The 24,472-nt window shown below is 35.0% G+C and overlaps 1 protein-coding gene across 1 annotated transcript; it reads right to left on the bottom strand.

Moving 5' to 3' along the window:
- Positions 1 to 139: 139 nt before the first annotated feature.
- On the bottom strand, positions 140 to 23,996 carry LOC144198524 (cytoplasmic phosphatidylinositol transfer protein 1-like). The gene is made up of 9 exons (XM_077719579.1): positions 23,696 to 23,996; positions 9,615 to 9,763; positions 8,837 to 8,925; positions 8,393 to 8,400; positions 7,755 to 7,826; positions 5,950 to 6,045; positions 5,689 to 5,844; positions 4,865 to 4,928; positions 140 to 3,892 (listed from the first exon to the last, which is right to left on the bottom strand). Exons 1-9 carry the CDS (start codon positions 23,741 to 23,743, stop codon positions 3,561 to 3,563), a joined length of 1,014 nt encoding a protein of 337 aa, XP_077575705.1. The 5' UTR covers positions 23,744 to 23,996; the 3' UTR covers positions 140 to 3,560.
- Between the last annotated feature and the right edge of the window lie 476 nt (positions 23,997 to 24,472).

Consider the following 24,472-nt stretch of genomic DNA (forward strand, 5'->3'; position numbering starts at 1 on the left):
CTATTGTACTACTATACTATCACATAAAATCTGAGGGGAAATATAATTTGCATGTTTTTGTTGTTTTTAATAAGATAAACGTAACTAAAAAATGCACGTCAAGTCATTTTTGCGAACGAAATGACACAAATAGGTCATATAAGATTACAAATATGATGCATGAAATAACTTTTATTTATCTAGATCTGAATATGAAAACAATAATTACAATGAAGAACCATAGAAAAATTATAATCATCAAAATGGAAGAACTCAGCAATTAATAAATTGATGCTTTCTGGGGCACATTGCAAAAGAAAAAAATTGACTTCACAATGTCATTCAATGCTTGAAATATGAGCTAAAAACCCCAATTTTTTAGATAAACAAAAATGCAAAGTGCCTCTAGAAAACGGAAAAAAAAACTTGGTCCTCCTATTGATTATCCTTCAAGCATAGCCATACGCACACAAAAAAAAACCCCAAAAAAACAAACGTACTATGCAAAAACATCTCAAAACTCAGTCACATCACTTAATAGAAACCCATTTACAAACAAAACAAACAAAAAAACTAAGTAAAGTCCATCAGGAACAACAATGAACTAAATACAACCATCCTAAGTGCAACACTACCACCAATAAGTAGCATAACTCCATTGAAATTGAACCCATTAAGACTATAAGAGAGATTCTTTCTTAGATAAAAGATACGTTCAAGAAGCTGCCAGCAGGTATCACATGACAAGAAGAGCCTTCTGTCCATTTAAAGACTTTTAAGTGACATCTCTGAACAAAATTTAATGCAAAGCCTTCTATATTATTCATTGACAACAGTATTTACAGCACTCTTTTAAACAGAGCAGTTACATAGTTGGAGTTTTGTTGTTTTTTTAACTATATATTAGATTAAATGCATCCCTGACATGAGATTATTTGTCTCTATACTTTATACAAAGCTAGAATTTATAATTTGGGTGATTATTATTATTTTTTTACCAAAAGAGAATCAGAAAATGTCCAGAATATTTCATATTTCTATCAAGTAGGACCAGAAAAAGACTCAAATTAGTCACAAAAACGAGATTTCAAGAAAACACTATGCTCCTATAATGAAAAAAAAACAGTTTTTAGAGCAAAGTGCACATTAGATTTTAATAATATATCGACGGGAATGAAAAAAAATTAGGAAAATTCATTAAATTACTACTTGCCGCCGAAGGTAATATAATATTTTAGTCAAATACCAAATAAATTCAAATAGAGTCATAATAATCCGTGGCATAACAACAAATCTGTTCATTTTGAATATGAGTCAATGTTAAATCCCTATTAATATTTTCTATTTGAAAAGTATTGCACAAATGACAGCAAAACATGCTTTTGCAGCAAAATGTGTTCCGTGATGGCTATCGCGTATGCATTTCAAGTCTATTTCATATCTATTGTGCTTGCATTTTTTTCCCCCCGAACATTAAATACTAAAAATTCTACTCTCTCTTCTCAATCCTTTAACGAAAAAAATCATGAAAATGTGAATTCTAAGTACGAATATACTATTGGATTATCATGTCATGCAGAGGCACTGAGTTTAAGTCATTTTGTAGGCCTTGGATTTCTCATGCATGCTTACATCTCACTCACATTTTGTATAGAAAAAGATTGGAGGCATTCACTTATTATACATTAGCATCATTTGATGTTTAGAGGCAATCATTCTGATCATTTCTGCATATACAAACATCCTTATATTCTACAAAGTAAATAAGGAACATCCCATGCAGCATATACACTTTCAATTAGAAGCACTTGGTCTAAATATAGCGCAATTCCTGTTATATAACACTTTGAATTTCATACACAGACAATAATTCAGACCACTTGGGTGACATGGCAAGAGAAAATGGTTCTGTTGCCCAATATTTAGACGATGCAGTGATTAAACTAGAGTGCCCATTCAGCTAACAAAGCATAAACTCAAGTCAGCTTGATGCACGTGCCTCCATCTTTTCAGATATAGCTTTAAAGGTCCCTCCCCTTCGCTTGTAATTAAAAAAATGAGAAAAAACTACTCCAATATGGCTTCCTACCCTCAAAATGCAACTAAAGTGATTTGAAAAAGTTATATTTCTTTACTATACCTACAAACACTGGCATTGCCATTAGAAAAAAGGGGAAATTAATATAGAAATATGAAGAAAAAAAGTACCAAAAAGACTATACGGAGCGAGAAAATTAGAAAGCATTATAATCAGTGCAAGTAGCAGTAATGGAAATCTCCTTTTTGATGAAGGAAGTAACTTAATGACAAATAAGTCAGGTTTTTCTTCATTTTTTTTAACCATAATTGCGAATTATTAAGTGGCATGCCGTTTGTCAATGACGAATTAATCAGGTGTTGTTTTTAATGACGGCATTGCGTCAACCATTCAAGCAAAAATTCAAGTCTGGTTACTTGCTAAGATTGCCAGCGCGCTTAAATGGCTTTACCATACGTAGACAAAAAAAAGTAGGATTATTGTAAACATTCAGAGGGTTTTTCGGTAGTATTACAATTACGTAGGTGTGGGGGTTGGAATATAAAACGTGGTTGTTTGGCAACAAGCAAGAAGAGAAGTTTATAGTGACATATGAAAAGGAGAGGAGGGGAAAACCTGAGGTGCCAACACTCATCTTTTGGGTATTAGTACATGATATGAAAAGATGATAGTGTAGGCCCTTATTAAAAAAAATGCAGTTTTTTCAGACCTGAAAATAGGATGCGCAACTGCACTTTGTGTTTTGAAAAAAAATAAATAAAAAGAGGAAACCTGTAGTCTTGTGTATAGTATAAGTTACTTAGTTCTTATGTCAACAAAAGAAGAGCCAAAAGCTAAGGATTTAAAGGATAACAAGATGAAATCATGATCTTATTTTGTTTGCATTGATCGTTTTATGACTGTTTTTTTTTTTACATGAAATCAGGATCTTATTTTGTTTGGGTGGATCTTTTTTTATGACATTTTTTTGACATGAAATTGCGATCTTATTTTGTTTGCATGAATCTTTTTAGGACTGTTTTTTGACGTGAAATCACAATCTTATTGTTTGCATGGATCTTTTTTTAGGACAATTTTTGACATGAAATCATGATCCTATTTTGTTTGCATGGATCTTATTCATGACTATTTTTTATTTATATGAGCCTCAAAAAAAATGTAATTTTGACCTTAAGTTTGTTAAAAAACTGCTTTTTGTAGTCTGCCAATGTTTGTTCACACTGACAAAGAAACTCAAATTTTATATTCAAAAAGCAGTTCCCAAAAAAACATTGCGCAGGTGTTTCTCAAGATAATGAGCTTGTCACTAATCCGTAAAAATGTGAAATCCGCCAAAAAAACAAGACCAAAGCATTGTAAAAGGGAAACATTTGGTCTAAACTATCGAAAAACGTAAAAAACAACCAAAAAATAACCCTATTTTCCATGGGAATGTTGAAAATGTGCATGAAATTTTGGACGTCCATCTTTGAAGGTTGGATTAAACCTAATGAGATGGTAAGAAGACAAAAAGCATGGAGGAGAGATTCAAAAAAAAGATCTACTAATCATCTACTTCAGGATGGTCAGAGCTGGTGGAAGGGGACTTTGGAAGGGGTTCGGTTGGAGACCCCGGGGTCTCACCGCTGGGAGACGTCTCGGTAAGAGTGAAGGTTTCCGGAGCCGACTTTTTACGTGGTCGGTCCTTGGAGACCGAGAGGGATTCAGGCGCGTCAGTGTATAAAGGGGTAGAGGGGGCACTGGCAGGGCCGGAGAGGGAACAGGAGGCCAGGGGGGTCTCGCTGATTGAGATAGACGGGGGGAAAATCCCTATCTTCTGGTTGGTGGCTTCCTGGATTGTCCGTTCAAATTCTCTGACTTCATCCATCGTCATGTCTGGTTCGAGAAGAGACGTGGTCAGATATTGAAAGCCAACAAAGTAAAGGTTTTCTATTGGTTAAATGATGATGATGATGATATGAAGTGGATTTCTTAGCACCTCTTTCGAGGTTTCAGAATGAAAACGTCACATACGGTTGTTTTGTCATGGATGTTTACGTCACTTGGTGAAGATGGATTTGCGTTGGAATGTTCAGCCTGTTCACGGCAAACTTTAATGTTGGTTTTCTCATGCATTTTTCGCTCGTAATTCCGCACGTCATCCCAAGTCATATCTGGAAGAAGGTGGGAGAAGGTGGAGCAAAAAAAAAAAACGGGTAACTCCACTCAAAAAGTGACACCAACTCAAAAGCGAGAGAAGGAAATGTGATAAAAAGGTGTCAAAAACCCGGGTGTTGAAATGAACCCTTCAATTAGAAGACATAAGAAACTCCCAAAGAAGAGGAGATAGAAGATGTTCAAGTTAAAAAAAGATGAAGCACATACAAAAATCCAGTCCAGGGTGAAAACTAAGATGGGCTCAGTTATTTTCCAGGCAAAATGAGTCGATGTTAAAATGGGCAAGAGGAAAAAACAAGGGTTTGTACTCAAGTTAGAAATATACAAGCCATTCCAGGAGGATCAATGTAGTTAGGGAACTGTAGTTTTTTGTGGTTGAGGTGGTGATGCAAGTGAGGAGAATGCACATGCTCAATAATAGTCAAAAAATAATGAAAACACAGCCATAAAAATGGTATGTACATACACTAGACTAATGTTAAGTATTGGGACACAATATAGCATATTTTTGTTATTAAAAGAGCCATTGGATTTTTTCCAATAGAAAAAAACACAATGACAAGAGGACGTTTAGCCCTTTTGACAGTGTGTTGCTCTTTTTTTTTGTTTTTAAATCATTGAAGTTCTAAATGTAATAACTGACTTTTTTGTTTGCATGAAAACTACAGGTTAAAAAGATTATTGACTCACCGATCCATTCATCCACCCATGCAAAGGCTTGTCTGTGTCCAAGTAGCAACACATCGCGAATCACCTGCAAAACCAAAAATGGTTCACTTTTTGGCAAGTAATCTTGTGCAGTTTCAATAATTAAGAGTTAAAATGGATGCAGTATTTGCAGAAAAAAAATAATGTCCTTAAATATTGATAGAATCACAACAGCATCTTTACCATTGCTACCAACTACGAAATTTCCCGAATACAGGATGAATAAAGTTATCCAAATCAATCCAACCCAACCCCTACCAACCCATTTTAACTTACGGTATTTTCACGACTATAAGGTGCACTTAAGTCTTACATTTTCTCCAAAATAGACAGTGCGCCTTATAATCCAGTGCGCCTTATATATGGAAAAAAAAGAAAACCAAAAAGGAAAAACCACCACTGTCGGATATTAAAAAAACACAAACGCCTCAACTGAAACAATACCGTTAAATATACAGATGCCATCTTAGTGTACAAAATCTTCCATCATATAGCTCCTCCCCCACTGCAAGATTATATACAAAAAAATCCAAAACATCAACAATGGCTGGCTCTAGAGGTGACTGTGGTGTAGTGAGTGCTTCATACCTGGAAGTCAATAGCAATGACCGTATTTTCATGACTAAAAGCGCACTTAAGTCTTAAATTTTCTCCAAAATAAACAGTGCGCCTTATAATGCAGTGCGCCTTATATATGGAAAAAATGTCATTAATTGAGGATGCGCCCTATAATGTGGTGCGCCTTATAGTCGTGAAAATACGGTAAATAGTTAATAAATTAAATCCCATCCACTGTTGTTCCTGACCTTATGCACAAACTGCTCAACACGTGTCTGGAGACCCCAGACCTCAAACTTGACTGTGACCAGTTTGTACGAGCACATTATGGGGTCTTGCGTGTCCCTCCATCCCTCCTGGAGGAGGCCCCTTGACGTCTTCTCGGACTTGAAGTATCGCAAGTCCTGTATGGGTACATTACAAATGCCTGTAAAGACTAGTAAACCACAAACTTGGAAAAAAATGACTACTAATCTCACTCCACATAAATTATTAGAAAATAGCCTCACCTCTGACTCCTTGTAATAACGTTCAGGAATGTCATCGTAAGCAATGTCGACAAAACACACCTCCCTCTCCTGGTCTTTTAATTCAGAGTCAAAGATCTGTTAAAACAAATAATTCAGCGGACATTAAGACAATATTCATTCAATTATATTGGCTAACACCTGAAACATCCAACAGAGGGCATTATGGCACTGTGTCTTATAAATGTTGAGGTAATTTATACATAAGCCACAAAAATAAAGTGAAAGGTAAAGCGCAAGAGTCATAATGTAGTTCTTATTAAATGTGATTGATATTGAGCTGCAGCAGTAGGCATAATAATAAAAAAACTAAAATAAATAGTTATGTATTTGTATTAAAAATCAAAGCCCTGCAGTGAAATTGTAGTTTAAGTGGGAAGGTTTTGAGCATAAAAAAGTCATCTATGTTATTGATAGAATTTAAAAAGTGTTAAGATAACATTGACATTTGAACAATTAAAGAAACTCAAGTTTAATGGAAGAACATGCAGGTCCGTTTTTTTTTATGTAATCAAATTACATCAGCATTTTAATCTTTGCACAACAGCAAAGCAACATAAAGTGACATGGCTCATTTAGTACATTTGAAATTGCTTGCACAGTTTGTCCAGCATGTACCAGTAATTTCAGATCACCTTTAAAAGAGCACTGCAAACTAGATGCACCATGCATAACAAAACAAAAGCTACTTGTTCCACCCAGCAAATGTGTTTGCAGTACTATTAACTGTATTGAATCTGTCCACATGTTTGGAGGAAACAAATTTGATTAACTCTTCATGCACTTCTGTCAATGGCTTTTAAGAAAATACACAACTGGATGTAATTCACCAAATCTGCACTTTCATACAACAATTGCCATCATGCAGAACTAATGTCATTTGTTTTAATGGCAAAATTGTAAATGTCAAAACCTTAGCAAGACAAATATTATCGTTTTAAATAAGATTGACTTTTTCCAACAGATTTGGCTATTTTTATAACTATTTTTTTCATAATTTTGCAAGATGAAAACAGCTATTCTTGGACATTTGACAAATTTGGTAGCAAAACTGCAAGACGTATGATGATGATAATATTAAAAAAAAGTACATTATATATTGGCTGTATATATTTCTAGCAAACCCAGTACAATCTCCTAATTTACTTAAAAAATGCGTTTCTTCATTGCACATTCTCTGTAAGATTTGCATTTTGTTAACTACTCTTAAGCATGGAAGAAGAAAAAAAAGGGAAACAGACAATTTGTGCCTCAAGTACAGCTTTGGAGTTGTGCCAGGATTATGCTGTTTTGTCATCATAATCTCTCAAGGAACAGCATTAATCCTTTGCTATCCCTCAAGGAGGAGATTACAGTTGATTGTTAGATTTTTATACACCAGATACTCATGCAGTTACATCCTGCTGCATACCAAAATATATGTAATATATCCATTTTTAAAAGTGCATATCAACTTTATATTTAAATATCACCTTCTTAAAATCATTACCAAAATAAAAAGGATTCCATGAGTAAATATTTAATAACTAAAAACATGGTTTAACTTTATGGTACTTTAAAAATCCTAAAAAGTGTCATCAGATTAAAAAATGCAATTTTAAAAGAATAAAGATACATATTTTTGGGCTATATTGGACTTTGATACCATAATATTTAAAACTGAAGCACTATTTTATCGCTTTAATAAATAGTAGAACTGCAAAGTGGTCTTCAATAATACAAATGGGCCAAATCTACTTCTATCTAAACTCTCAATGTCCAATCTGTTATATTCAAAGTGCACTTACATTATCATTGATGCCTTTGTTGTCCTCATACTTTGTCTCTATATGAATGGAGAACTTGGGAAGAAATGAACACTGGCAAAAACACAAAAAACAACAAATAAATGAAGTAAAATTGACTTACAAAGTCTCGCTGCACATTAAATCAACCTTTAAACTACATTTTTCGCAAAAAAATAGCACTCTAAATGTTTCTTTACAATTTAATTGAACTGGAAAAAAAAGAGAAGCCAATAATAACCCATTTAAGTTAATTGGCAAAGTAAATTAAATGTATAGCAAATTCCTCCAACTAATATAAATAGACATTCTGTCACTGTCTTCTTCTTTGCCATCCCATAAAAGTGTGACTCATGATGTCCACATTCATCATGTACATAACAGATGACTAAAAAGGTAAAAGGTCAATATTATACCAGGAATTGCCAATATTTCCTAAAATTAACCACCAGGTTATAATAGCCATTTGTTAACAATGTTATTATTACGTAGGACATGTTTAATGGGAAATTATTTTCCCCTTGCATCGATTCACTTGATGTGAAGGTTAAAGTAAGTGGAAGAAAATAATGAGTCACTCTTCAGTTTAAGCTTTGGATCGAAAAAGACACAATTTTGAAAAATATAGAAAGTATACTTACAGTGTATTCTATGAGGAGATGATAGAAAAGCAGAAGGAAGAACAAAAAAAACAGGATTAAACTTTTACAGATTCCCAAAAATGTATAAAAAAAATAATGCAAAAAAGGTCTCCCGAGTATATTTTAATGTTTATAACATATCCATGCTTTTTCATTTTGGGGAAATGAGGAAAAACAGGCAGCAAGTGTGATTTCTGAGTCACCATCCAGTATGAATGGAGTTGTTAAATGTCAGCTTGGCCTTCAAGTGTGTACTTTTGGACACTTTTTCTCATAAAGATCATCTCCTGGTAACTGCATTTTGGTCCAATTACTATAGTATTTTGTATCATTTGGATATTTAAGCCCAATAACTGCATTTTTTAATGTCCCAGTTATAATATCAACTCCACACAAGCATGTGACATTCTAGTGAGAACACAAGGCGCTAAGTAAAACACCTACCTGTGATGGTGTAAGGGTAATAGTTCCACGCCTTCTCGGTCACGTAGAAGATTTTAGGAACGACTGCTCGAGCCCAGCTAGGAAGTTTACTGCAAAGACAGACAACAATAAGGCGCTGCTGAAGGATCCAATGGCTACCGTAATCAAAGCCTTCATTATACTCCACTTGCTTACAGGCCAGATTATTAAAACAGATAAGAAGAGTGACTTGCATACTAGTGGATGCAGACAGCAATTTGCTGCATACTTTGCATTGCACAAAGTGCACGTGGGCATTACATATTTGTCACAAAATTCAATAATAATTACACACCGTATTTTCTTGCATATTGGCCGCCTCTGTGTATAAGCCATACCCTTAAAATTGCCTTAAAATTGCCTTAAAATTGTTGAATTTTACAATTTCTCTCGTAGAAGACGTCCCCTGATTCAAATTTTTTTCAAATAGTTGTTGGCTGCACGTAGACGAATTCAAAAATGAAGTCATGTGATCAGTACAACCAGGAAGAGTGTCCATAGCAGTCTAGTTTTGTCATACCATCCCTAAACACCAATTCTATAGGTGCAATAATAGCATGAGCTACACATCACGCCAGGTATCAAGGCTGATATTTTAATGAATTTTAATTATTTTTGAAATAAATGACTGCATTGTCTTGGTCACCTTGCAGTTTTGTGCATGTTAAGTCATCTTTTTTGTTACAAATACGGCTTATATACGAGAAAATACAGTAATTCTTTCTCTAATAACTCAAGTTGCCAAGTTTAAACAACAAACCTGTTGAGGTAGACCCGTTTTTCTGTAAACTGTCCCTGGCCATGCATGGGGTCCTCGTAGGGTTCATTCTGTACGACTTCCACACCTTCCCCTCGGTCGCTTTGCTCATGGCTGTGTTTGCTGATCATGTATAATTGTCCAATCCGGTACTAGAAGATAAAAAAAAAGACAAAAAAGACTTTAAAAAACAAAAAAACTGGAGAAACTACCAAATACCGTATTTGCACGACTAAATTTTTTCCATACATAAGGGGCACTGTCTATTTTGGAGAAAATTTAAGACTTTTAAGTGCGCCTTATAGTCGTGAAAATACGGTACTTTTATTATTTTAACGTTGAATAAAAGCATATATAGTATAAAAAAAATGATTCACACAACATGCTCCATATTCTTTCATACATTTCCTAGAGGCATTCTGTCACTTTGGCTCCATTAATAAGATGTCATCACATTCACAAAGCCTGGAACGCAACTAAGGCATTTTTCTAAAAGCAGCTCGGGTAACCGTGACCCTGCCAACTTAAGAACGACTATGGTGAATAATGCAGCCGCATCACTACACTCGCTCTTCACGCAACATAAGAAATGAGGATTTAGAAAGGACGCTCATGCAGAGGACAAACATTGGGGGGCGAAGACAGTGGGGCAGGATCGGTCAAAGAAGAATAATAGCATGACGACAACCTCATTCCAAGTTGATTTAATCAAGAAAATTGACGTCATTGCTTAGAAATGACAAATATGTGGGACATTTATAAAAAAAAGTGTTTGTTAATGAATTCAAGATTGTCAAAACAACAGTTTTTCGTCTAATCAAGCAAAACTGATAATAATTAGTGAAAATCTTGCAATAGTGAAGTTTTGCTAATTTAATTTGCTCTGATCTTGAGTAGGATAAGAATGTTGAAGTCAGGCAATAAGTAGGCAGTGATTGGTTTGTTTTTTTGGCTTCATGTCTGACAAAACATAGTGTATTATTGTACAATATTAAAACACACAAACACTCCAAAAAGCCTGGTTGTGTTGCGTTAGGAGAATTTAGATCTTAAAATAATGAAATACCAAAGTAAATTAGTTAAATATTGTGTAAAATCTGAATAAAAGCAGAAACCAATAGTTTCAATAGGAGTCTCCTTTCAACTGATTAATTGAATCTAGAAACACTGTTTATTTTTAAATAATTCATAAACAAATTGTCTTGCTTTTACTGTATTCTCCTTATTCAAAAATACAAATATGCCAGGTTTGTATTTCAAGATATTTTAGAGCTCATTTCCATGTTCAAATTCAAATCCATTTAAAAAAAATAGTTCATTAATGGAACTTTAATATTGTCTATGCTGTATAAAATACTTGTTGAAATCCAGTCAGTTGGATTAGAATTAATTACTAATGTAAATGCTTCCAAACTCCTCACATCATTCTCATTTATGTCTCAGTTCACAACTGGCTCTTTCTTTGTAACGTTATTGTTTTGTACAGCCTGCGAGGCGGCATCAAATCTCAAAAGCATTGGACACATGAATAGAAATGCCATTTTACATCCTCAGTGGGCTGAAAGTGTCAATGTGCCTGTAGGTTTGCCTATAGCTGTTAAAAAAAAATGGGAACACAAATCATTTATGAAGGCACATTCATTAAATATGGTGCATCTGTACCCACTATTGTTACAATTCCATTTACTAGAAATCCATCCGGACTGCTTTCCAAAGAATTTTAAGTTCAATAGAGAAAAGAAAAAAATAAAACACAACAACGGGTGTCCTTTAAGTATCTGTGATCCCATCAACCTCTGTTCAAAACAGCACAGGCAGCACATTTTCCTACTTGAATGTCATTGTGAGACAGTAAGTACACTAATGGCTTTGCTAATAATGCTAGATTCGCAATAGGGCAACATGGATGCCATCCCTGCAGCATGCATACTTTTATTCGTTTTGTCTTTGGTTAAGCAAATCTGAAATGAAGGAAAAACCTTCATAGTAACGGTTGTAAGTAATAGTTGAGATAGAGCTTTTCTTGCATGATTTTCGCTGGCCTTTTCAGGTAGGTACACAATAACTTGTTGAGTGCTCTAACAAAACTTTTAATGACTAGTGTTTTAATGAAAATAAGGACTTAGAAATCCAATAAAATCAAACCTGAGATGGAAGAACATGAGAAAACAGGGGCTTGGAACATGACATGGAAACTTAGCATGATGCAAACACAGAAAACGATCCCACAAAGACTAATAAACGCACGGGGTTTAAATAGACAGACAATGGTTGATTACAAAGTACACACACCTGATCACATAGGCACAATAGGCAAAATGCAAACAAAACAACCAAAACCAACAAAAAAGCCATAAATTTCCTACCCCTGCCCTAAATCCTTGTGAGAATAAAAGCAGAAAGCCAATCTATCCAACAATTGTTTCTTTTTTCCAAGTTTAGTACTATTTTTTTATAAATTCGAAACAATAACCGAAAACAAGACACCCCAACAATGTCAATAGTTTAAAAAACTATTTCAATTTCAAAGAAATTTCAGATTTCATTAGTCCCAACCCCAGATGTCATCCAAAGATTTAGAGAATCCGAAGAAGCAGCAAGGCTAAAAAAAACCAATATGAAATCCATGTGACCTTGGTGTCAGTATATTAAAATCCAAAAATGATTATTTCAGCACAATGCTATGAAGTACAGTGAAACTTCATAAAACCAATGCCAGACAACATCATTTGTCAATGACCCGCCAGCCTCTCCTGTCAAAATTAAACATTTCCATCAATGGCAGCAAATTGGTTATGGTGATTTAATAGCCTTTTTTAAAAGTTTGATTAGCCAAAAGCAATCACCTTTGGAGATACTAAAAAAAGGGCAAACATAGACTATGATAGGAAACTGGCCTAAAGTGCAGATACATCATTTTTAAAGTGAAAAGTGAAAGTTCAGCACAAAAAAAAAATGAAAAACTTACTTTGGAAGACTTCTATATCATCAATCAATGAAATTACTTTTTTTTTTTTTATCTTGGGGGAAAAGGGAAAAACATAGACCTTAAAAAATGTTGAAATAGAAGAAGTACTAGGTGAAGTAGTACCTGGAACTAAGACATGAAATGACAGGTTTGATGGGGAAGAAAATATATCAGACAGACAGTAGGGAAGAGAACAGACACAATAATGAAGAGAAGAGCTGATACAATGAGGTGGAGGAGTTTGGTGAAGCCTGCCTAAATGGCAAAAAATAATACTAAAGTAGTACAATTGTACATGCCCACACTCTAGCTTGATAGTACTCATGGGTCATTTAATGGTTTGAAGGTATAAAGTGTTGTTTTTGTTAAATGGTAGTGAAAGAAAGAAGCTTTGGGCTTGCTACAGTGTCGATGTAGAAAAAGAATAGTTTTTTGGTGATATTTTCAACATGATTTGTATGACAGGCCATTAATCAAAACAACAAAAAAGTACATTCTTGCAAAGTCGTTTGAAATTTGACAGGCATGCAGACAAATAAGAGTCTGAAAGCTATAATTTGCAAGAAAGTCAATGACAATTCCCTACAATTACAGAAGCATTGGGCCGTACGTGAGAATTAAGGAAAATAGTAGCAACAAAAACTGAATTTCAACACCTTTTAGCATATTCACAAGTGATTTAAATTCAAAGACTCATTTTTCTGTGAACTCTAAATACCCTCCGGTTTTGCGCTTTTCATCTAAATTCCTTGAACATATCCTGTTACTCTTTCCCTCTCCTTCCATTTTTTACATTACCTTATTTTCACAACTATAAGGTGCACCGCATTATAAGGTGCACCCTCAATGAATGACATGTTTTCCATATATAAGGCGCACTGTTTTATAAGGCGCACTGTCTATTTTGGAGAAAATTTAAGACTTTTAAGTGCGCCTTATAGTCATGAAAATACGGTATTTGCTATTGACTTCCAGGTATGAAGCACTCACTCATTACACAGTCACCTCTAGAGCCAGCCATTGTTGATGTTTTGGATTTTTTTGTATAAAATCTTGCAGTGGGGGAGGAGCTATATGATGGAAGATTTTGTAAACTAAGATGGCATCTGCATATTTAACAGTATTGTTTCAGTTCAGGCGTTTGTGTTTTTTTTTTTTTTTATATTCGACAGTGGTGGTTTTTCGTTTTTGGTTTTCTGTTTCTACCATATATAAGCTGCACAGGATTATAAGGTGCAATGTCTATTTTGGAGAAAATTTAAGACTTTTAAGTGCACCTTATAGTCGTGAAAATATGGTAGTTATTTTCCCGGGTAATACTACAGTTTCACATAGACATGAATGGAGAATAGGCAAAAATGTATGCAAAAAAATGATAAAAATAATAAAACTCATGCCATTTTGATATCAACTGACTCTATACAGATTTTGAGTGTGTGTGTGTGTGTTGGTAAATCTTGTGGCTTTCTGAAGAGTTGACCTTCATATCTGGAACAAAGTGTTCAACAGTTTTTTCGAGGAATAACAACTGCTTTACTATGGAATATTATGCATCCCAGGAGTTGCATACATTTGGGAAATGATGCTTATGGCATGTTTTTTGTCATCAGTGACCTCATTAGCTGTGCAAACAGTGGCTAATCATGTGGGTAAATGGCTAGGGAGGGACTTTGTGAGTAAATCTAACTCAAATGAAAAGGTCAGGCTGAGTAAATGCAGCTTTGATGGGAATGCACGCTGGGAGTGTGTATGTGTGTGTGCTATTTATAGCCATGGCGGAAGTTCAAGTACATAAAAAAATGAACAGTCAATTTCATGCAGATTGCCTCGTTTTTTTTTTTTATTATTATTATGCAAGTCAACTATATTTGGGGTCGCAAGTAAAAGTAAAGGAGAAATATTACTAGTTTTGACATTCAGAATGTTGAGGATAACAAATTCGTAACAAAACTGTCAAATGGAAAACTGAATGTTATCTATGCATGTAAGTACTCTGATTATGGATTCCCTTAAAGGATAAAAATGGTCAAATAGACCATAATATGAGAAATACTGGTAGCAAAAGAGAAGAATCCAATGTGCTAGAGAACAAACTGAGGTCCAATAATCTCATTGGATTGTTTCTACATTGCATGCGAACAAATGGCACCATTGTTTAGACAGGACAAATGTGAAATTATAATAGTAATGTAGGCCAGACTGAATTAGTCAAAAAAGTACTCATGTTTATAGAGGACTCATATAAAAAAATATTGGTATTGATCCATTTTTTGACAGTTGCTTGCACCCAGAAAGCTCAACTTTGAATTGTTTTGTACTCTTAGTCGAAAATAGATTTGTGTGCCAATCCAAATCACCCACACATATCTGTGAGAATTTCACAGCCTCCACAAAATCTGTTAGGGCTTCTGCTTGCCTCCAACATTTATCCACCTATTAAACACAATTTCTTTAAGATACCAAGTGATCCACAGTCTACACTTGGAATGGGCAAACTACGGCCCGCGGGCCACATCCGGCCCGCCAAGCTTTTTAATCCGGCCAAATTTATTTTAATGTCCAAATATTTTTTCCAAAGATGGCGTCATCACGCGAAATCAAGTGAGTAGCTCTGTCCACTCTTATGTTTTTCGTGTTTTACAGCCCCTCTATATTTTTTTAAATTACATTTTAATATTTCTTAATACATTCCTTTTTACTTTACTTTGTACTTTATACTTTTTACTTGAATGATGAGTGATGAGTATGTTAATACTTTAGTCCTTTTTTCAGTTTCTGTTTCATATGTACTGTTAACGGATGCACTTTTTTATTTGTATCGTATCTTGTACTGACCCGGCCCATCTGTCAAATTTTTAAAGTCAATGTGGCCCCCGGGCCGAAAAGTTTGCCTACCCCTGGTCTACACCCTTAACTGAGAATTGACCCCATGTCAAATTCATTTGAACGTACAACTCCCATGACTGCTAATTTGACCAAAATGAGTCATAAAATCGTCCCAAAAAAACTATTCTCTTTCTTCATTCTATTCATCAGTTAGTCATCGGAACGCCTGTTGTTACCAGTGCAGCCATCCAAGCAATTTATGCTTTTGTGACTAATTGTTGATGTCTGTGCAACTCAAGATTGTACCGACAAGACAATCAGCCCAAAATACCAGGCGTTAATTAACGTGATTTTAGAGTCAGGACACAAAACTCCAGAGACAGAAGCTCAGTTTAAAGTAGCGATTCACCAACACAAAGCAGCAAAATTCAAGCTAAAACTGAAAACTAAATAATTTCACCTTAAATAATATAATATTATGAATGTAGAATCTATTAAATCAATGCCAAAATGTATTGAAATACAACCAAAACAGGAAATATTGACCATAGCAATACACTACAAAATACAGTCATTTAATTTAGTAAATCAGCAGATATGCATTTGTTTTTCTTGCATATTCTTAACAGTCCAGCTACAGAATGCTTGCCAGCATGAAAATGTAATGTGAGCAAGTAGCCTTTTCCCTCTCAATAGGGGCACTCTATCGTCCAGAGTGAATTGCCAAAAAATGCTCTCCCTTAAAGTGTTCCCTCTAGAATACCTCCACTTACTGTCCGACACATTCTAGCAGGGTAAGTGAATCAGCAGCAAGCAAAGCAGACAGAAAACAAGAGCAGTTGAAGCATAAAATGTGTTCATTTGGCATTTGACCAAAACAGGAGGAATCCCAAAATTGGCCTTTGCTTTCCTTTCACACATCGTAGAGCTTTCCGAGAAGAATATAGATGCAATTTAACCTTGAATACGTTAAGTATATTTCTAAATGCTCATGTTCTTTATGACAGCTAAAAAGGTGAAAAGTTGGAATGTTCACATACAATTGTGAACGGAAAAAAAGTCCTAATTCACATACATTTGGAATATATGTGTAAGGGATCTAGGATGAAGGTAGTTTATTTTTTTCTCAAGAAAATGAAGCTGACATTCATGTAGAATATCTGATTTGAAGCAATCTGGAAATAAAGAACTGCCAAAAAAGATGCCGCTATGTTTTGGCATGATTATGCGGCACAAATGGACACCAGAATTCAGTTTGTAGGCATCCAAGTTAAGTCTAGATGCTAGAAAAGAAGTAGAATGATAATAGAAGTCTTTTGGATTTAAGTGAATTTTATCATTACCAAGAAAACCATTAAAAAATGTTATATATATTAGGCCCCAAATTAAATTTTGCCATTTCTGTTCAAGGTATTTGTCCAATATATGCAACTTTTGTTTTCTAAGCCATTTAAATTGAATAGGAAATTAAAGTATTAACCGTTGTCATATTCCTATGAAAACTAATGCATAAAAACTGGTTCTCTCAAAATATCTCTCAGAAACACACTACTTCTTCCATAGTTTTCTTTTTAAGGGTCACTAATACTATTACAAAAGCCCAGAAAAAAATCTTTTTCCATCCCAATACATGTGAATTTTTGGTAAATCACAAGAAAAATGCACATGTTCCAGTTCACCACTAAAACTATCTTAAAAACATTAATACATTCAAAAGATAACATTCAATGAATTAAGGAACCAAGTGAATGCATTCTGCTACTCTTCCAGATCAATACAACTGCACTCACATTCTATGAAGTAGTGTTACATACAAAGACACACAAATAACTAAAGTGACCTCCCTGGCCTTATTTTCACTTTATAAATAACTTTAGACCTGAGAAACTGAATTGCCAAAGGTTTCTACAGTGTTAGCATTACATATGTAAATTCCCACATAACAAAGAGAATACTGTATTCCCTAAAAAGAGCGATGGAAATGGATCAGGTCTTCGCACCATACTCATAAATCGTGTTTTCATTTAAACCTCTTCACCAGACCTCTTAAAAGGCTTGAGGCATCCAGTGAAGTCAATGGACGAACTGTAAACAAACATACAGGGATGGAATATGATATGATATGATAGAGGCCTCAGCTCACAGTTTAGCCCTCTGGATCATTTCCTACTTCTACTTGCGTAATTAAATCCCTTAAAACATTAAAAAGGTGCTTTTCACATAGACTCATGACTTGGGTCAAACTTAGATAAGGATAAGTACTAAAGCATTTTTAAAAGTCCTCAAATATATCAAATATTGGCAAATATCTGTAAAAAAGCAAGGCGGGAATTCACCAAACTATAGGATATTTTTGTTTTTTTTGCATTTTCTGTCCCACATTTCTTCGATATTTGTACACTTTTGTTTTAGATATAAAACAATGTTTATTTGAGCTTTTTTATATATTTTTTGATTTTACAAAAGGATTTTTGGACTAAAAACTGAAAAAAAGATTTAAAAAGGACAATTATTGATTTGAAAAGGGGGAAAATCAGGAAATGCTTTATATTTATATATATTTTTAGATTTTACAAAATGATTTTTTAACTAAAAAGACAAAAAAAGATTTAAAAATTACAATTATTGATTTAAAAAAGGGAAAAAAAACCAGGAAATCTAATCTACACTCTTCATTTTTATTTGATCTTAAAACAGAAACTCATGATTTACTTTCCCGGGCCACACAAAATGATAGTGGGCCAGATTTGGACCCCGGGCCACCACTTTGACACCTGTGATCTATAAGCCAAAATAGTTCCTGTGTTCTCTTAAACATGTTATATTATTTTCTGATTTATTATCACCTTTATTTCAAGACAAGTCATTGATAGAATTCTTGCAAATGCATAACTTGTATTTTCAAAAAACAGCTATATTTTAATTATTTAGTTTACTGTAACCATACAGTCTATATAGAAACATTCTCCCCTCATTCTATGCATTAACTACATGCCTCAGTGAACGACTCCCCATCTCACGAACTGAGTCATTTTGGCACAAAGCACATAAAAGGGTTCTGTCCAAGTGAGAGGGAGGTGGGAAAATGAAACGAGAGCGCATACACACACACACACTTTGGAACATCTATATAAAAAGAAATTTGTGTAGGAGGTGATCAGCTGTCTGCAGCCATGGAACAAACATTTTTGAGCGAGTAGAGCAACAAACGAGAAAGAAGAAACGTGTATAAATGATTGATGGGTGGGTCAGTGGGTCTGAATGTCACTATGACAGACAATGAAGAAAAAAAAAATATATATATATATATATATATTAAAGTTAAAAAAATTAATGTACACATGCTAAAAAGTCCTTAAAAACACTAAATGTGGCGGAACAGACACAGTCAAGGATTATAATTAAAGATGTGATATGAGGACACTTGAAAAAAGTTAAATAGATTAGAAGAAGTGATTCATTGAGACCTCTTGTATGACCTTAGCTTTAAAGGAAATACAACATGTAGTAGATAGAAGAGAGTATTTTGGTTCCGAAACTAAAAAGATTGATGTGTTGTAGTTATGGAAACTCTAGAAAAGCCCACATGGGGTGTTGGTATGTTAGAATTTCGAACCCCCACCCCAGGCCAACTTGTATTTGAAAGTAGAATTCTTCCATGGTCTCTCAAATAAACAAAAGAGCAAATTTGAACATCTTGATTCCAGTCACTATGGACTACAGAACACAAGAATGAAAATCATTGCCCCTAAAAGGTACATTTGACCCTGTTAAATATGCAGATGTCATCTTAGTTTACAAAATCTTCCATCATATAGCTCCTCCCCCACTGCAAGATTTTCCCAAAAAATCCAAAACATCAACAATGGCTGGCTCTAGAGGTGACTGTGTAGTGAGTGCTTCATTCCTGGAAGTCAATAGCAATTACCGTATTTTTACGACTATAAAGCGCACTTAAGTCTTAAATTTTCCCCAAAATAAACAGTGTGCCTTATAATACAGTGCGGCTTATATATGGAACAAATGTCATTCATTGAGGGTGTGCCTTATAATGCGGTGCGCCTTATAGTCGTGAAAATACGGTAGTAGAAATTCCAAATGTCTAAAAATGGGTGGAATCAGAGGTTAATTTGAGCATAATCCTGAGGTTCCATTGCTTAAAAAAATCTCTTCAACGATTTTATATCGCATTTCTTATCAAACATCATCCTAAAACAGTTTTATCATGTCAATCTTAGCCCTGTGATGTCACAACATCAACACATTTCTATTTGTGGACCCCAAACGTACTTTCTCCCTGTGGTGTACCACCCAGAAACACTATCGCTTGGGTACCCACCCAACACATTTACCACAATACCCAATGAATAGGTTTATTGGCAGCTTCCTGCAAAGCATCTTAAGTGTCAGAAATGTGCAAAACACGCATTGATTGCCCTTGAATGATGAAACAACCACAGATCATCGGCACACCGACACAACAAACACATGCACATAAAGGAAATGAGAATGGCTGGATAATGGGCCCATCACAACCTGTGATGGTTTCCTCCAGAGGAGTAAATGGCAGTAAATGGCTTGTTGATTGAATAATAGCATTGTCTTGTAACCAGATGGCAAAAAAAAGGCCTTGCACCTAAATAACACACTAAGGAAATAAACATTGCAGTTCCAAAACAAACCCCTATGAGGAATGGAAGGAAAACAAGTCACCAAGAAAGTTGTAGTAATGTTTTTAGAAATGATTTGAGTTAGTTATTATACTAATTGGATAGAAACATTGCAAATTGCGTCTTTATTTTTGTTAGGAATTGCTAAATGTTTTTTTCAGCATAAGTGGCTTTTAAAATTAGATTTGAATCAACCTGCAATTGTCATTTTAGAGCAGGGTTGGTTTGCGAGGAGCTTTAACGTCAACTTGATGTCACGTAGGTCGGACTATTTTAGATATATTTAGATTTTTTTTATAAATGGATTAAAACCCTGAATATTGAGTTTTATATAGATCTAAGACAATGTAATTTTAGCTTTTTATATATATATATATTTTTAGATTTTACAAAATGATTTTTGAACTAAAACACAGAAAAAAATGGATAAAAAATTACAAATATTGATTTAAAAGGGGGAAAATCAGGAAATTTAATATACATCTATAATCTTCATTTGAATTTTATCCTAAAACAGAAAGTCGGCATTCATCATTTACTTTCCCGGGCCACACAAAATGATGTGGCGGGCCAGATTTAGCCCCCGGGCCGCCACTTTGACACCAGTTTTATAGGGTGTAATGCTACACCAAGTTTAAAGGGTAAGTGTCATGCTTTAGGGTTGACACCCCACTTGAAGCCTGTATTAAAAATGATTAAAATAAAACAACGCAGATTCCCCCCAAAAAATCTATAATTACATCCTTAGAGATGTTAAACCTGACCGAACAGATGTGTATACTCCACTATTGGCCAACATGCAGTACATTTCACTCGAGGTGAATATGACATCGTTGTTGCGGCCCAAGAAAATGCTGGCTAAGGGTAACTACTTTTGCATGATGTCAGCATTTCGGGGTGCGAGCTTGCAAATAATTATGCCAGCTGAACACCAAGAGGTCTCGGTGAGAAGGCCGTAGTAACGAAAAATACATATTGATCTTATGTCTACAGTGACATATTAAATTATGTATTTTCCCCCCAAAAAATTGGTGTGGTAGCAGTTGCTAACATCTGGCCTGACTGGAATGGGTTATATAGTCAATGGCTTTGGATTGGTTATTTTCATGAATTCTTTAAAAATGACTCATCCAATCCAATGACGCTAAATCGCTTGTTTTCCTGGTGTTTACAGTTCAACTGGAATACACAGTGTGAAGAAAGTCTGACTTACATCTACAGTAATGTGTGACGCAATTGAAAGCAGCAGAAACCTTGTTTCCGGGGAATATATAGACATGTAAAACATATCCACACACATACACAAAAGGGAGTCACTATTAGTGCAAAACTTTGAGGAAATTCATCACAATACCACCCACAAATTCCAAATTTGGACAATTTGTCACTTGAGAGTCACTTTGTTTTACATCTGAAATTCCAGCTGGCTTCCGTCGTCCCTTTTTCAGACAGGCAGGAAACCTTTAAGACACAAGGATGACATTCTGTGCTACTCTGATAAGAACAAACAAAAGAAGTGGCCTATTGACTCCCTTTTGGTATTGTAAATGAAGTTAGGACCACTAAGATGGTTATAATTTTACAAAATGACCATTCAGAAACCCATGTCTCGGACTATAAATATATATATGCAAATATATTTCTAGTTTGGGCACTTAGCAACCAATGTCAGATATTTGCATGCTTACACTGGTCAACCTGCATCGTGCTAAGCCTTACATTCAATTGCACACTACTGTCGTCTTCTCTGCGCAGCAGCCATCATATAGCGTGCAGTAAATAAAATCCCAACTTTTTTTTTACCCCTTTCCCCATGATGGCGCCGTTTACACGGCAGCCAGTGGCAGTAGCTCTGTCCACTCTTATGTTTTTGTGTTTTACAGCATGTTTTACATAAAAAAATAGAGGAAACATTGACATTTTGGTTCAAAACAGACTCCTTATTTGGGGAAGAAGAATCCATTAACAGTGGAAATATTGGCATGTGTCATATCATTTAAAAAAAACTGTAAGAATGTGTCAATTAAATTTTAAAAAGAGGTATGCAAGATCAATTTGAAGATTATTTTATCATCATAAGGTAGAATCGGGTCCTGCCGGAAATGGTTTTCTTAGCTGCAATATAGACATATTTATAGAACAACAGGAAGCAGTTGTCTTGTGGTTTAATGTAACCTTTCACATGAAGAAATGTCAGCATTGTTATGACTTTTGTATAATCTCCTCAAGGAAATACATACATGCACAATATTCATGTTACACATGCTTAACTGAGAACAAATTGCTCCATCTTGATTGGCTTCTCTTTTTTCCAGATAGTGTTGACAGAAACCTGTAAAAGCAAAAGTGACCAAACCACAAAAACACATAAAAATGCTCCTCAACAGATGACCACCGACGACATGTTAGTAATTGACAGAGAAAGGCTGTTGTCAAGTTGTTTGCAATGTGCATGCCAGTGCAAGAGAGCAATTATCCTGTGCTTCTAATTTTAGACGCATTGAGAGACCCAATAGGAAAATAATCTGAATGGACACAATAGGATGCGTGTCCCTCAAATGGCTGCACAGTGCGAGTCTCAAATACCGTATTTTCAGGAATATAATGCGCATTTAAGTCTTAAATTTTCTCCAAAATAGACAGGGCGCCTTATAATCCAATGTGCTTTATATATATGGAAAAAAAATAAAGTGTCATTCATTGAGGGTGCGCCTTATAGTCGTGAAAATACGGTATATAATCAAATAGTGTTGCATTTAATATAGTTATGTATCATATTGTGGTCAAACAAAGTGAAATAAAATGACCGATGACATTATAACTGGTTAATGAGTGCATGTGTTCCTTGTCATGTGATTTTTTATTTAATCATCATAATGCACAATCCTTATCGTAGTTGCGCCACGTGAAAAGCTATATAAACATTTTAAAAACATTGAAGCATGAATCTTGGTTAAATTCTTGAATATAGCACATTCGGGACTCTGATCTCACCACTGGTTTTCATATTTTAGCTAAGATCCATATGCACCCATCATAAGAGCCACATGTGGCTCGCGAGCCATAGGTTTCCTACCCCTGCTATAATGGGCCCTTTGTATTGGGGCCAATTGGCCACAAGGGGTTTCAAAACTTTAATTAAATTAAGAATACATGCAGACAATGGCGATTTGATTAAAAATATATTTTACTAAGTGTGCAATTAATTATTCTAAAAGAATATATTTTGAGAGGAGCAATCAGATTGGGAAAAAGAGAGTTTATTACGGAAACCATACCCGATGGAAGCGATTATGACTCATCTGAATTGTAACTTACTTTTTTTGCTCTTCATCTTTACCCTAAACCACAGATAAGCCATTTTCTTGCAGGATTAGGAACAAAAAAAATCGCATGGGAAATTAAGTGAAGAAGGAAGAAGAAAAAAATCGCCATATTAACAAATTAAAACATCCCAAACAATACATTTGCGTGTGGTCCTGCGTCAGACATGATGAAGATCTCAAACTTGCGCTCACGGAACGAACCATCGCAAGTTAGCTAACACTTTTCTAAACGACATCAAGCTTTCATACGAGCATTTTAATGCCATAAAGTATATATTTTTCTAAATAACTCACCTCCTCCACAGTGAGCGGCATGCATATCCTGTACTCCTTCAGCAACATCTTCCATGTGCTGCGTCCTACTGCAATGTGTCTCACAATGTTCCCCACACACAGGGATGTATACGTTCCACAAAAAGAATTGTAAAACTCCTTCGCTTAAGGTTTGCGCAAACAAATAAAAACGATTTACTAAATTCGCTCATCCGAAACGACAGTGTCCGATTTTAGAACGTAACAGTACTAAACCAGCTTGCTTCGAAATGTTTGTCCCCTCCTTTAAAGCCCAAGAGTCAGGGGTGTTAGTCAAACTAGCAGAAAGTAGACCCGGAAATTAAGGATTTTGGGTTTCAAAATAAGAGCGAAATGCCTTAAGCGTTTCGCAACAACTCCAAATTGTTGATAATTGTGGAGGCCATCTTTTCTCTCTTAGGGCCACATTAAAAAATATAGAAGGTCAAAGGTCATCTTGAAATGTGTTAAATTAATGACTGGAAGCAATTATGCATGCATTTTCTGAACCAATTAGCCTTACAAGGGTGCTGGAGCCTATCTCAGTTAACCCTGAATCGGTGTCCAGTCAGTTGTAGACCACAAAAACGACTATTTACACTCACAATCATCCAAAATGGCAATTTAGAGTTTTCAGTAAACCTATTCTGCATGTTTTTGGGTGGAAATCACAGTACCCGGAGAAAACCCACACAAGCAAAGAGAAGTTATTATTTATTTATGTCTATATATAGGAGATGGTGAGACTGTTGTCTATCCATTGGTGTGTCAGTCTAACCA

This window comes from Stigmatopora nigra, chromosome 6, assembly GCF_051989575.1.
Source record: "Stigmatopora nigra isolate UIUO_SnigA chromosome 6, RoL_Snig_1.1, whole genome shotgun sequence".
In the NCBI taxonomy this organism is placed as follows: Eukaryota; Metazoa; Chordata; class Actinopteri; order Syngnathiformes; family Syngnathidae; genus Stigmatopora; species Stigmatopora nigra.

What these genes read in the sequence shown, in the direction of transcription:
- LOC144198524 (XM_077719579.1), bottom strand. Translation starts at nt 23,743, where the DNA reads ATGTTGCTGAAGGAGTACAGGATATGCATGCCGCTCACTGTGGAGGAG. An exon ending in ACAAAGGCATCAATGATAAT is followed by an intron (nt 6,046 to 7,754) that starts GTAAGTGCACTT and finishes TTGTTTTAACAG; the next exon opens with ATCTTTGACTCTGAATTAAA. An exon ending in GTTATTACAAGGAGTCAGAG is followed by an intron (nt 5,845 to 5,949) that starts GTGAGGCTATTT and finishes GTACCCATACAG; the next exon opens with GACTTGCGATACTTCAAGTC.